At 52.6% G+C, this 14,189-nt stretch overlaps 2 protein-coding genes across 2 annotated transcripts; one reads left to right on the top strand and one right to left on the bottom strand.

The window, feature by feature from the left end:
* The first annotated feature begins 248 nt into the window (after positions 1-248).
* Positions 249-11,023, top strand: Best1 (bestrophin 1). The gene is given in 12 exon segments (XM_058579570.1): positions 249-823; positions 926-1,108; positions 1,803-1,990; positions 3,214-3,308; positions 3,778-4,011; positions 4,549-4,703; positions 5,087-5,164; positions 5,428-5,580; positions 6,910-6,990; positions 7,279-7,430; positions 9,025-9,717; positions 9,719-11,023. Coding segments are annotated over 10 exon segments (1,866 nt in total). The 5' UTR covers positions 249-823; positions 926-1,108; positions 1,803-1,838; the 3' UTR covers positions 9,792-11,023.
* An 89-nt stretch (positions 11,024-11,112) lies between these two features.
* Fth1 (ferritin heavy chain 1) lies at positions 11,113-13,643 on the bottom strand. Its single transcript, XM_046445557.2, has 4 exons — positions 13,325-13,643; positions 11,911-12,057; positions 11,530-11,655; positions 11,113-11,440 (listed from the first exon to the last, which is right to left on the bottom strand). Exons 1-4 carry the CDS (start codon positions 13,436-13,438, stop codon positions 11,276-11,278), a joined length of 552 nt encoding a protein of 183 aa, XP_046301513.1. The 5' UTR covers positions 13,439-13,643; the 3' UTR covers positions 11,113-11,275.
* Positions 13,644-14,189: the final 546 nt, after the last annotated feature.

Genomic DNA, 14,189 nt, shown 5'->3' with positions numbered 1-14,189 from the left:
GCCAGCCCCATAAACACCAGGATGGCTTTGTCATCTCCCCCCAGGCCTGGTCTCCACTCATGGGCTCCCAGCCCCCACCTCCTTCCCTAGCTGCAACTACGCACCTATTAACAGATCCTGCCAACCAATCACAGCCTGTGATGTCACCAGCAGCCAATCAGAACTCCTCACCAGTATAAGCAGAATCCTGTCACTCTTACTGAGGTGATGAAATTCCAGCGCAACACCACCCTTTTCAGACAGGGACGCTGAGGCAAAAGAGGAGCAGAGACCTATCCAGGGTCACCACAAAGGTCACCGCAGAGCCAGGGCTAGAAGTCAGGACTTGTGATGGTAGCCCAGTGTTCTTTCCCCAGCCCTCAGGGTTGCCAAAGCTCCCCGGGTCCTGGATAGAGGGTCCCTCCCTGGGTAGAGCCTGGAAAAGGGAAGATGAAGCTCAGCACTGTCCCCATGGTCCCTGCAAGACCTCACGGGTCAGGCTGCAAGTGGAGCAGACCCCTCAACCTCTGGATTTTAGGGCCACGGTACAGGAACTGTTGCCCCAGATTCCGGCTCTTAGCTCGACCCCCGCAGGAAGGAATTAGAGGTACCTGGCCAGGCTGAGTGGGCTGCTGCTTCTGAGCAGATTACAAGGAGGAGCCGAGACAAGGACTCCTTTGTGGAGGCCATGGCTTAGGGAGTCAGGTGATCGCTCAGCACACATGTATGTGGGCAGTACCAGCCTCCCCGTGTGGGCAGGGGCACTGGCTATAGGGTCTCAGTCCCACCAGTCCAGTGGCCAGAGCTTTACAAGGGATCGTCTGACCAGACTGGAGCCCCACCTGTGAGTAGGGGGTGCCCCACGTGGACAGGGCTGGGGCTTTGAGGGAATACAGGGTGGATGATTGTACACAGAGTACAAGTGCAGGTGTGTGGGCTTCTGCAGGTCCTGAGGTGGGGAATGAGCTTGGTGTGCACCAGGCACAGAGACATGGTTTGTAGCTGCATCAGAACAAGTGGGGGAGGATGGAGATTCAATCACTGCTTCAAATAAAGTTTTATTGAGCACCTGCTATGAGAACAACACAGGAGCTTCCATTTGGAGGAAGAAAGAGGCAGCAAGCAGCAGGTATCTTGTATAATTTATATTTGAGTGGGGATAGATACTAGGTGGAAAAATCAAACAAGCTGGGAGCACATTGCTGGTGGCAGTGAGGCACTATTTCTAGTAGGATAGCCGGGGACATCCTTGCTGAGATGTCATGAAGTGGGAATGAGTCAGGCAGTTCCCTCAGGAAGAGCATCCCCCAGGCAACTGGCTCAGCAGGTGGAAAGGCCCTGGGGCAACCATTCAGTAAATTGGAACAACCTTGCCAATCAGGCTCTGTTCTGGGAATAGGGTCACTGGCAGTGGACTGGGCTGCCTGGGTCCCTTGCTTATTTCTCATTCCAGGTAGTTGAGGGAGCATAGGGAACAAGATGAGCTCAGAACAATGCCCAGCTCAGTGTGTGGACATTGCTGTTGTTATTGTCACTGTGCAAAATTAAGGGCATATGCCCTTAATACACAGACCTGCCTGTTTTCTCTGCCAAGGTCAGGGGCAGCCTCTGGGCTCACTTTCTTGGGTTCCCACCTCCCAAAGGCAGTCAGAGCTGGAAGGCCCTTGAAAATGATCCCCTTCCCCTGCTCCCAGTGTCCAGGTGGGAGAGCTGAGGCCCCACGCAGGGAAGCATCCTGGCTAAGATCATGCATGAGTCCCAGACAGGAGCCAACTAAGGCCTCCCCACCCACCCCATCAGCACTCTCTCTGCCTGCCCACCAGGACCCACGCCCACCTGCTGCAGCCCAGTGCCTGGCCATGACCATCACCTACTCCAGCCAAGTGGCCAATGCCCGCCTGGGCTCCTTCTCCCGCCTCCTGCTGTGCTGGCGTGGCAGCATCTACAAGCTGCTCTACAGAGAGTTCTTCATCTTCCTGTTCTGCTACTACACCATCCGTTTCATTTACAGGTACAGGTGGCAGGGCTGGGGCCAGGGCCGGGCCAGGGCCTGGGAGGGTGGAGACAGGTTCGAAACTCTGCTGGGCCCTTCCAGTGTGCTAGGGAGCATACGTGCCAGTCAACTATGGATCTGAACTGAGGTCCTGGCCAGTACCTGGGGGCTGGAGCTGGGGCCTGGGAAGAGAAAAGAAATCAGATGAAGGGAGAGGGGTGTGGCTCAGTAGAGTGCTCACCTAGCATAGTGATGCCCGGGGTTCAATTCCCAGTGCCACACATCTCACACACACACACACACACACACACACACACACTTACACAGTTCATATATATACATATTTCAATAAAAAATGCTCATCTAAACAATAAAATGTAGGACAGATACATATGCAGAATATATGATAGCACTTTAGTTGAGAAAACTTTAATGATTACAATGGATTGAAAAATATCAAATACCTAAAAGTCTTTTTTTTTTTTTAATGGTACTAGAGATGGAACTCAGAGCCTTATATATAATAGGCCCCTAAATTTCTTAAGTTTATATTCATAACAAAGGTTGGTATTTATTTATTGGTACTAGGGATTGAATCAAGGGGCTTACCCACTGAGCTACATCCTCAGCCCTTTTTATTTTTTCATTTTATTTTTTTTTAAGAGAGAGAGAGATTTTTTTTTAATATTTATGTTTTAGTTTTCAGCGGACACAACATGTTTATTTGTACGTGGTGCTGAGGATCGAACCCAGGCCGCACGCATGCCAGGCGAGCGCGCTACCGCTTGAGCCACATCCCCAGCCCCATTATTTTTTTTTAATTATTTTTAGGTAGGGTCTAAGTTTCTTAGGGCCTCCCTAAGTTGTGAAGCTGACCTTGAACTTGAGATTCTCCTGCCTCAGCCCCCTGAGTCACTGAGATTACAGACCTGCGCCACTACACCTGGCCCATCCTACTTTTAAAAAAGACCACTCAGTTTCAACTTGCTTTTAAACAACTGGCCCTGACAACTGGCCCTTTACAAGGGTCCCTGATGCCTAACACTGACCCTCTGCAAGCCCTTCCTTCCCTTCAGCCGGGGGTTGGTGTGAGGATTCTCACAGGAGACCATCCGAGCGGGCCTCCGGGGCCTGCGGGGTTTGTCCTGGCTCAGGCCGGAGGTGGGCCCTGGCCCGGGCTGGACCTGCGGCCATCTCAGCCACCTCCTCACGGCGCGCGCACACCCCCGTGTCGCCCTCAGGCTGGCCCTCTCGGAGGAACAGCAGCTGCTGTTCGAGAAGCTGGCTTTGTACTGCGACAGCTACATCCAGCTCATCCCCGTTTCCTTCGTGCTGGGTGAGCGCCCCCTTCCGGCCGAGCGGGGTCCGGGGCCGCCCCAGCTCGCGACAGACCCAGGGCGGACCCAGAGGAGCTGCGACTGAGAGAGGCAGGCCAGTGGCCGGGTGGCTCCGTGCAGGCCAGGGACACGTGCGAACTGCAACAGGGAGACTAAAGTCAGGCGGCGGGGAGGCGGTCCTGCCGCGGCACTGCAGGCGCGGTGCCGGGGACGCGCTGGGAGCCTTGCGCAGCGGGGAGGGAGGGCGCGGGTGGTGGCGGATGGCTGGGATCCCAGGGCCAGATGACCCGAGGGGCTCTCGCGCCTCCGTGCGAGGCTCTGACTGCCGTCCTGTCCCGAGAGCCTCCCACTAAGGGCGGGGCTGGGCCCGCTCGCATTAGAAAGATGGAGAAACCGAGGTATCACCGGGCGCTGGCCTCTGGCCACAGCCCAGCCGCTCGCCCCTCGCCCCTCGCCCCTCGTGCTCAGGTTTCTACGTGACGCTGGTCGTGACCCGCTGGTGGAACCAGTACGAGAACCTGCCGTGGCCCGACCGCATCATGAGCCAGGTGTCCGGCTTCGTCGAGGGCAAGGACGAGCAAGGCCGGCTGCTGAGGCGCACGCTCATCCGCTACGTCAACCTCGGCCACGTGCTCATGCTGCGCAGCATCAGCACCGCGGTCTACAAGCGCTTTCCCACTTTGCAACACTTAGTGCAGGCAGGTGGGCGGAGCCAGGAGTTCCAGGGCGGGGCGGGGCGGGGCCAGACCTGGAGTGGCAGGAGCTGAAGATGGGTGGAGCCAGAATTCCCTGAACTGGAGGATTGGGTCGGGGACCTGCGAGCAGAGCTAAACAGATCATATACTTGAAAGTAGGGCGAGGCCAGAACATACCCTCGGATGACAGGGGTTTGAGGTAGGGTCACAGACCCTAAAAAAGCTAAGGGAAGGGCTGGGGACTTGGGAACTCTGCCCTTCTGATCTGATCTCCAGTTTCCAGTCTGGAGGTCTGAACATCGTTCTCTGGCCTCCCCCTTGCCCTTGCCCGTACCTGACCTGTCTCTGGTGAATAACAGGCCTCTCTCCCATGCTTAGTCCATAATAGCACATTGCAGGCATCCAGTGATTTTTTTGTTCAAAGAAAGAGGATTCCAAAGGAACTCGGCCTAAGGGGCGAAGAAGGGCTGAGCAGGGCCTGGCTGGTGCTGGCCACCTCTTCTGCAGTTCTCCCACCTGCTGCCTTCTTCACTCTACTCTGCAGGCTTTATGACCCACGCAGAATACAAGCAGTTTGAAAAATTGAGCTTGCCACACAATATGTTCTGGGTGCCCTGGGTGTGGTTTGCCAACCTGTCCACAAAGGCCTGGGTTACAGGTCGAATCCGGGACCCTGTCCTGCTCCAGAGCCTGCTGAATGTGAGCCCACTACACAGATGGGGCGGGTGCACAGTGGGGACGGTTGTGGCCTAGGTAGAACAAGGTTTCCTACAGAGGGAAAACCGGAACCCCTGAGTCTTCCCAGAGCCTGGGATGGGGGTGCAGGATCTTTTCCAACAGGTTTCTACAGCCCGAGGGAGCCCTTCTCCAAAGATCCTTTCAGTCCCCTAAGTGAGCCTGTGAGGTCCTGGTTCCTTTTTGCTAGAAGAGGAGACTGAGCCCAGGGAGGTTTAGTGAGCTGTCCATAACCACACAGCCAGGACTGGACCAAGAAACCAGACGCTGGTATCTGGGGGAAAAGTGGAGATGAACCTGGGGGTGCAAGCTGTGGTCGGAACCCCATCCTTTCCTCTGTTCCTCAGGAGATGAGCACCTTGCGTACTCAGTGTGGACAGCTGTATGGCTATGACTGGATCAGTATCCCGCTGGTGTACACACAGGTGAGGACTGGACTGGTGAGGCTGCTCTTTGGGAAACAGAGGCTAGGAGGACCCAGGAAGCTGACTGACTCAGAGGCTGAGCGAAAGGCTGCACCTTGAAAGTTTTCTCTAGTGCCAAGCTCATGGCATCCAGGTTTTGCCTGGCCCAGCCGGGTAGAGGCGTGTGGTCACACCTGTTAAAGAGAACAGACCCAGGCTCGCTAGTGTGATCCCGGGGTCCCTCCTAGTCCTCTTGTGCCACCTCCTCCATTTTCTCCTCCCAGGTGGTGACCGTGGCAGTGTACAGCTTCTTCCTGGCTTGCCTGGTTGGCCGGCAGTTTCTGAACCCGGCCAAGGCCTACCCGGGCCACGAGATGGACCTTGTTGTGCCGGTCTTCACGTTCTTGCAGTTCTTCTTCTACATGGGTTGGCTGAAGGTGAGCCTCTGGGCTGGGGGTGTGGCCAGAGGGTCGTGGCCAGCAGCTACCTGGGATGAGGATGGAGAGCTGGGAGATGAGGGTTTCACAAGAGGAAGGTAGGCTGCTGGGCTGGCCACCCCCTTGGGGCCACGCATTCCCCATGTGTGTTTACACAGGACAAAGCAGAGATCCAAATTGAGGTCTGACTGACCCCAGGGCTTCCCTGAGGCCAAGCGTTTAGCAGGCGTGGGAGACACAGGGAAAGTTCCATCAGTGTAACCATCTGGTGCCCCAGAGGGTGTTCTCCAGGGTTTGTCCAGAACAGGAGGATTCACGGGATAAGGTTGCAGTGGCAGGCCCTGCTGGAGAGGCTTCTCACTGTCCCCTCGGATTTGTCCCCTCTGCTTACAACAACAAAAGCGGTGAAGCTGACTACCCCAGTGCCCTCTAGAAGGCACATTCAGTCCCCTTTTCCTTACGCATCCCCACCCCAAGTCTCTTGTCCAGCTCCTTCTCCCCCAGAGCCAGGACCCCTAATGGGAGCTCAGAATGACTGATGTCTGTCTCTTGTCTTTCATTCTGTTTCCTACTCACTCTCTCTCCTCTCCTCTCTTCTTTTCTGTATTTGTTTTTTAGTAATGGTGGCAGGGATGTCCCTTTCTCCCCTTTTTATCCTTGTATCTCTCTCTCTCTCTCTCTCTCTCACACACACACACACACACACACACACACGCTCCTATTCCCCCTGCATCTTTTGGTTTCTAAAGATCCAACCAGATCACACCATTTCATGCTTGAAATTGTCCAGGGTGCCCCGGTGCCTTGCCAGGCATCCCCTGGACCCTAAGGCTGCTCATCACCTCTTTGAGGAATTTGTCAGGGTATTTTAGAGATTAGTACCCAGGAAACTGGACACCTAGACTCCTCGCGAATTCAACACAGCCTCAGCATATATCTCAGTTCCGTTAGCAAACCATGAATAAATACGTTTGAAGGTATGATGAGTAAATGAATGAGTAAGTAAGATTATGAAACTCCAGATGAGATATGTGAGATGAGACAGAGGTGGTGACTCAGTTGAGTGACACCGTTAGGGACAGATGAGGTATTCAGGGAGGAACTGGCTAAGGAGAATCAAAGAGGTTTAGGGTCTAGAGGGCAGGAGCATACGTGTCGGTGGCCCCATGTTGGGGGGCTATAGCCCTACGCTGTGGCAATTGGAAACAGTTGTCAGGCAGGAAAGGTGTCATGGGGTGTGGAAATGGTAGGATCCAAGGCTTGAGGGAGGGAAGCAAGAGCCTCAAGGATCTCTACCTGAAGGTCCCCAGAGTCTCACCCATCCCCAAGGTGGCAGAACAGCTCATCAACCCTTTTGGAGAGGATGATGATGATTTTGAGACCAACTGGATCATCGACAGGCACTTGCAGGTATGAAGGGAGCTCATACCATGGACCCAAGGAGGGGGACGCGGCAATTCTGCAGAGAGGCGTCACAGGGAATTATCCTCCCTTGCCACACCCCACTTTGCGGCCAGCCATTCACTTACAAGAGTCTCACCTCAACTTTTGAGGTTTGCAGGGCATCAACCTCTCCATTCACAGGTTGGGAAACTGAGGTCCAGAGAGGGAAGTAACTTCCCCAAGTCATCAGGCAAGTTCATGGTCATGTCTGGCTGACCTTTCCATTGGACTTCCTCCTCTGTTCCTGGTGGCCAGGTGTCTCTGTTGTCTGTGGATGAGATGCACCAAGATCTGCCCCCCCTAGAGCGGGACATGTACTGGAATGAGATAGAACCCCACCCACCCTACACAGCTGCTGCTTCCCAGTTCCGCAGACCCTCCTTTTGGGGCTCCACATTCAACATCAGGTGGGCAGTGCCAGGAAACTGGGTGGGAAGCATCTCAAGTGCAAGGGCCTAAAAACTTAGAACAGCTCTTGTGAGTACCCATTGTGTGCCTAACAGGGCTAGGCGGGACACTGCATTCTGTAGAGATATTAACTATTTTTTTTCTTCCCAATAATCCTGCTTTGTTAGTTTTCAGATAATCAAGTACAAGTTCAGAGGGGTTAAGTAAGTTGCCCAGTCCACAGTCACATAACTAGCCAAGGGCACGTCTATGCCAGTTGTCAGGTTCCACTCTGCACTTCACTCTCAACTGAGCTATGAAAGGCTCTTTAGGCGAGAAGGGCTCTGGGGAACCTCTGGTCTTAGGTTCTCTCCTTCCTTGTCTGGGCTGGAAGCTGACAGGAAAGGGATTTATTCAGGAGCAGCCGGTGATCAGTGATGCAGTGGGGATGTTAGAACTTCCTTGCTCTAACCAGATCTGTTTTTTTTTTTTTTTTTCAACAAATTAGGGTGTTTGGGTGGACAGTGGAGTGGGGTTCTCTGGGATAGGGGAGGGGCAGCAAGCATGTCCAGGCAGAAGGCAAGGCTATAACAGGTACTTCCTGAGTAGGTTCTCCTACGAGTAAAATCCTCAGGCCGCCCACAGCAACCAAAGCTTCCCCTGTACAGTCTCATTTCCCCAATGGTCTGAATCTCTCCTGGCTGCTGTGGGCTGGAGGGCCATTTCAGAAAGTCCTCTGCCCCTGGGTGACAGAGACGGCTTTGGAGAGTGTTTGGCTCATGTTGGGATCCATATTAAGGCCATTTTCCGCAGTATCCAGCACTGTTCTCCTTTTGTTCTTTTAAGAACTAAATAGCCTATTAGGCTGTAGTTAGGATGGAGTCCATAATTAGTGTGAAGAAGGGTGAAAGCTGGTGACTTGTCTTGCTCAGGAAGATTTCTGGAGGATGAACTTGAGCCCTACATTTTCTGCATCCCTGCATTTAAAGGCCAGGGTGGGGGAAGGTATAGACAGAAAAACAACAAGGAATACTCACTTAGCGAAGGGAGCTCAAACCCCAAACCAAAACTCTGGGTACCTGCCTGGGAAAACAGAGGTCACCTTTGACTGCCTGAAGCTAAGCCTTGGGGCATGGGAGAAGTTGGTGGCAGGAAAGGCCAGCCCCAGTCTGGCCTAGGTAAGCTCTCTGTTGCAAAGGAAAGGTCTTGGCCCCCCAAGAAGCTGCTGGAAGCCAGACTTGTCTCTTGGTGGGTGACGTTCTGCGGTTGAGAACATCTCTCCCTGGCCTTGCCTGTAGTCCCTCCTAGGCCTCATCTGAAGCTCCCTACTGAGGACCAGTTGTCCTGATGGTGTAGAGGAAGAGGCTTTAATGGGAGGAGCCAGTGGTGAAGAGGAAGTCCCTAGATGCCAGGCTGGAGGAGGGGGCTGGATGGTAACAGTAGGCGAGAGGGAGCGGAAGAACTTCCAGGGCCTTGAGACTCACTGGGAGGTACAGGAGAGATTAGGACAGAGGCGAGGAAGGCTGGGACAGAGAGAGGGACAAAGGGGGGTGAAGGAAAGGTCAGGCCTGGGTCCTTTGACCCCCCTACTCAACCCTTAGTGTCTTTTTCCAGTCTGCAGAAAGAAGAGATGGAGTTTCAGCCAAATCAGGAGGACGAGGAGGACACTCACCATGGTATCCTTGGTCATGATCATCAAGGTGTCATTAGTCACCTCCTAGGGCTGCAATCCCATGACCACCACCCTCCCAGGACAAACTCCAAGACCAAACTACTATGGTCCAAGAGGAAGCCCTACCTCCACGAGAGTCAACCCAGTAAAGACAAACAGAACCCTGGGGAACAGGAAGACACCAAGGCCTGGAAGCTCAAGGTGGTAGATGTCTTCAGGGATGCTCCACTCTACGAGAGGCCAGGCTACCACAGTGCCCCACAGACGCCCCTCAGTCGCACGCCCATGGTCTTTCCAGAACTGTCAGCACCCTCTGGGCTACATGGCATCACAGGCACTGATACAAATGACCAAAGCCCAAAGCCTGGGACTTCTGGGGCCAAGAACCATTTTGAATCGCTCCCAGATGATGGGGCCTTGAGGGAGCACCCAGAAGTACATCATGCAAGGAAGAAAACTGTTGAGTTTAACCTGAAGGACATACCAAAGATCCCTGAAGGTCATCTCAAAAGACATTCGCAACGCTTGACAAGCAATATACACACAATCCTCGAAGATCCTGTAGATCCCGCAGCTCCCCTTCACACCTTGGAAAACAGGTCTGTTCACCCAAACCAGGGTCATGGCATCCCTCTTCCCTACCCCAGCTTCCCTTGCTCTGAGCAGCTTCCCATGGTTTCATTACTGTCAGAATAGAAGTCCTGACTAGCTGGGAGTATGCACAGGAACCCCGAAGTGTTGTGGGCGGGTGCTTATACTCAGTTCATCCAGGAGCTTGACGTCACCAGAAGACTTCTTTGGGATTCACGGAAAGAATATGAAGTTACACTTACAAGGATGCTGGGGGGCGGGTTGGCAGATTAGGCCTAGATGGGCCAGGGGTGGCTGATAGAATACTGTGAGGCTGAACCTGGGCTCTCCACTATCACCAAGAACTTGACTTACTGCCCAGTTAGGAGGTGGCAAATGAGCACTTTCCCAGAGGCCTTCATGCTAGGACCCAATCACTGGAAGAAAGGGTGCTGCCTTATCCCAAGAACTGGCAGATGGTAGTTTATTGGGGGAATAGAGGAGACAGGATCCAAGGTCCATGAGTTGTATCTTACTGCTTTGGGGACCTCACTGAACTATGTCCCAGTTTCATGCTTCCTTAAGCTTCAAGTTGTTACCAACCCACGATACTTCCCTTTATTCTAGATTTTAATATTTTTGCCCAATTAGAAACATCCTACTCCAGCCTCAATCACACGAAGAGGAAGTCTAGCTTCCCATTTCTATATTCTCAAGCAGTTTCTTTCATGGTTAGAACACCCAGCTTTATTGAAAACCCCCAAAAAGGGGGGGGGGGGATAAGGCAACAATTTTGGCCTTGCTTCTAGGGGTATATAGGGGATTTTTATAAATCATCTGTGGCTTAAAATTTAGTCTTACGTACCTTCCATACTCATCAACTTTCTCAATTTTTCAATAGGGATGAACTATATTCCTAGCTTATCTCCCAAGGGGGATGCCTCACAGCCTGGTCCTCACCTGCCTGTAATCAGCGGGACACTGATCCAGTCATGCCCACACAGTTGTCCACATTAGAGTATGTTCCCATGACAGCCAGATTTAAATGGCTGGCTTAATGGACAAGTAACTAGTCCAGGACTACTACAGCCTTTAATACATTAAAAACTGTATAAACTAGGGGCTGGGGATGTGGCTCAAGTGGTAGCGTGCTTGCCTGGCATGCATGCGGCCGGGTTCGATCCTCAGCACAAAGATGTTGTGACTGCCGAAAACTAAGAAATAAATATTAAAAAATGTATAAACTAGAATGAACCACTGGAAACATGTAATTCAAAACCATGAGTCCTCAGTCCTATTTGAATTCAACACACCCACACCTTGTTATCTTTCCTCAACTAAGGAGTCTAATAAATACAAGAATTCTTCTAAGTATTTGTTTAGTGTGATTGACACTTAGGGAATCTGAAAGATTGCCAAAACAGATTTTTGGCCCATCCCACAATTTCAAACACAAGAGCTGGGTACCAAATTTCTTTATTTGAAGGAATGGTACAAATTAAAGAACATAAGTGGATGTTTTGGTACAACTTATAGAAAAGGTAAAGGTAACCCCAATATGCATGCACTGCCTTGGTGACCAGGGAAGTCACTTGCACGGCTATGGGAAAGTCAGGCTGAGGTTTAGCTCTCGTTATCACTGTCTCCCAGGGTGTGCTTGTCAAAGAGATACTCTGCCATGCCCGATTCTGGGGCTCCCATCTTGCGCAAGTTGGTTACATGGTCACCCAATTCTTTGATGGATTTCACCTGCTCATTCAGGTAATGAGTCTCAATGAAGTCACACAACTAGAAAAAGAATCAGAAATTACTGGTTAGTTTTCCCAGCCAATGGTCAGTGATTTCTTCCACTTATCCCCTGAGTTTCCAATACTCACGTGGGGGTCATTTTTGTCAGTGGCCAGTTTGTGCAGTTCCAGAAGTGACTGGTTCACATTTTTCTCCAAGTGCAAAGCACACTCCATTGCATTGAGCCCACTCTCCCAGTCATCATGGTCTGGTTTCTGAATAAGAGGAGGTTAGGTCAATTCATCTGTAGTCTCTACCAATCAGCCCCCAAACCAGCATATTCCTAACACCTAACCATCCTGCTTGGGTGCCTTAACAACTTCTGCTTTAACATCCTAACCCACTACTATTTTCCTACTTTAGTTGAAATGGCAGATCTAAAAAGGCACAAAAAAACCAAAGCCCATTATGTCATCATTTTTTAAGTTAAGGGCAACTGCTGTAGGACACCCCTAAGACCTTTTGTTCACCTTGATATCCTGAAGGAAGATTCGGCCACCTCGTTGGTTCTGCAGCTTCATCAATTTCTCAGCATGTTCCCTCTCCTCATGAGATTGGTGAAGAAAATATTTGGCAAAGTTCTTCAAAGCCACATCATCACGGTCAAAGTAGTAAGACTGAAAGTGGAATGTGAACACATATGTTAAGGATTCCCACAAGAAAGAAGCTGTACCAGTAGGTAGAAAAGGTTGCTGCTACCAAAGCCTCTCTTTCTCAAAGCACAGCTATAAGAGGCCGGTGCCTTAGGAGACTAGGGGCAGAAGTGTTCCTGGGTTAACTCAACAGTAATTAATTTGTATTCTAAAACAGAAAATTGAAACTTGATCCTTGAAAGTTTATGACTTCAAGGTTCCTTTAGAGTATCATAGGAACTGACTGCAGCAGAATGTCTTCAGGATCTGTATTAGTGTAGAGGAAATTTCTTAAGCCAGAGCCAAATATGATTAAAGTTAGATTGCTGGAGTATTGACTCTGTACTTTCAGCCCATTTTCCGTTCCGTCCTGATTACATGTTAAAACAAGCTCTAGAGCTTGCCAGTTGTGCAGTACATTGCTGACTTATAATATTAAAGCATTGTGCCACATGACAACTGAGGACAATATTTACCTATAACTACTATTACCAGCAGAAATAAAAAATTTGATTTCCAGTCTTAAAACACTAACTCCTACCACTCAGCCTGAAGTAAGGTGCAAACCAATTCCACTGTGGGAACAACTTCCTTGCTCAGTAACTGTTGGTGGACTTTATCCAGGAACTACAGGTTCAATTAGTGGGCCACAACTCCACGACTCTCTGGCACAAGAAGGATAAAGAAGAAAGCACCCGGAGGCAAGTATTCCAAGGCTCAAGGTCGGGTGACACTTCCATGACTGCAGAAGGGGAGATTTTTAGCGATAATGCTTCAACACAAGTGGGTCTTCGAGATAAGTAGAACAGAGAGGTGGAGACCGCTGTTCAGAAAGGGGCCGGGGTAAACCCACAAGAGATAAGCAACTTTGTATCAACCCCAAGGCTGCTGCCATTCGACACCCTTACTCAGCAGGAGGCTGGGAGCTGGGCACTCCAGCAAACTGAGGGCCTACGAGTCACGTGATCGGCGGTGGCGGTCGAAAAAGGAATGCAAAAACCCAGTTTCCTAACCGCTGGGCCGATCGTACCGGCTGCCAGTCTCTAAGAGGGGATTGCAGAGGAGGGCCTCGTCGCGGAGGGAGCCCTCCCAGGGACTGCTGGAAAGGGCCCGACTTTCTGCGCCAGCCAAGTCCTGGGAGACCTCGCGCAGCCTCCATTTTCCAGAAGGGCGCACGGAGGCGGGGAAGCCTGCTGCTGGCCACACCCCCGCCCGCCGGCCCGCGCCCCGCCGCAGGCCCGCCCGCGCTCACCATGGACAGGTAGACATAGGAGGCGTAGAGCTCCAGGTTGATCTGGCGGTTGATGGCGGCCTCCGAGTCCTGGTGGTAGTTCTGGCGCACCTGCGAGGGGGACGTGGTAGCCATGGCGGGCGGCTGAGGAGAGGCGCGGCGCTGGAGCGGCGGCGGAGGCCTGGGGCGGTCCGAGGGCGCTGTGAAGAAGTGGCGAAGGGCTGCTGGCTCTGAGCGGCGGCCGGGGTGGGGGTCGAGCGCCGGGTTCCGTCCAAGCACTGTTGAAGCAGGAAACCGCGGCGACTCTCGGCGAAGAACGTCTGGCGCAGACGGCACCCGCCCGGCTCTTATAAGGGTCTCGGCGTCGGGACGGCCCTGGCCAATCAGCGCAGCCCGCCTGCCGGGCCCCGCCCCTTCCTGTGGGCGCGCGCCGCGGGCGGGGACAGGGGTACTGGGGTGCGGGTCTGGGCCTCCGTGATCCCTGCGGGCAGTGGTGCGTTCTGGCTGAGCCTGCGGCGGGGCACTCTCTGGGCTCCCCAGTCAATGAGGGGAGGCGTCTTTGAGCTTTTAGGGTCCTCTTAGTGGGGTTACAAAGGAGACTGGAGGAGGGGCGGGAAGCCCATCCTGGGGCCCCGGCTCCCGTGGAGCCCTGGGTCTTGGAACCAAGGAGGCAGAAGGCGAGAGAATGGGTGCTTCCCAAGTCCTAAGCCAACACCCCTAGGCACTTGGCCAAGGGCATGGTGTTAAAAATCTTGGCCGTAGGGAAGCAGATTCCACACCCCGAGGTAATTACCTCGTAATGCAAGTGGAAAATGGGAGGTGGAAGCGTGGCCTGTGGGTGGTGGGTGAGTCAGGTATCGGGATGGGAAAGGGCACACTTTCTCTT

The sequence above is a fragment of the Marmota monax genome, unplaced genomic scaffold, assembly GCF_021218885.2.
Source record: "Marmota monax isolate L192 unplaced genomic scaffold, Marmota_monax_Labrador192_F-V1.1 WCK01_AAM20220418_F8-fsc00038, whole genome shotgun sequence".
Taxonomy (NCBI): domain Eukaryota; kingdom Metazoa; phylum Chordata; class Mammalia; order Rodentia; family Sciuridae; genus Marmota; species Marmota monax.
This window is presented reverse-complemented; position numbering and strand designations above follow the sequence as displayed.

Bases quoted from the DNA above. Each gene is read 5' to 3' on its own strand.
- Fth1 (XM_046445557.2), bottom strand. From the start codon at position 13,438: ATGGCTACCACGTCCCCCTCGCAGGTGCGCCAGAACTACCACCAGGAC. The intron at 11,656-11,910 runs GTGAACAAAAGG...CCTCTTATTCAG, and splicing joins TCTTCCTTCAGGATATCAAG to AAACCAGACCATGATGACTG. The intron at 11,441-11,529 runs GTGAGTATTGGA...TTCTTTTTCTAG, and splicing joins CTGACAAAAATGACCCCCAC to TTGTGTGACTTCATTGAGAC.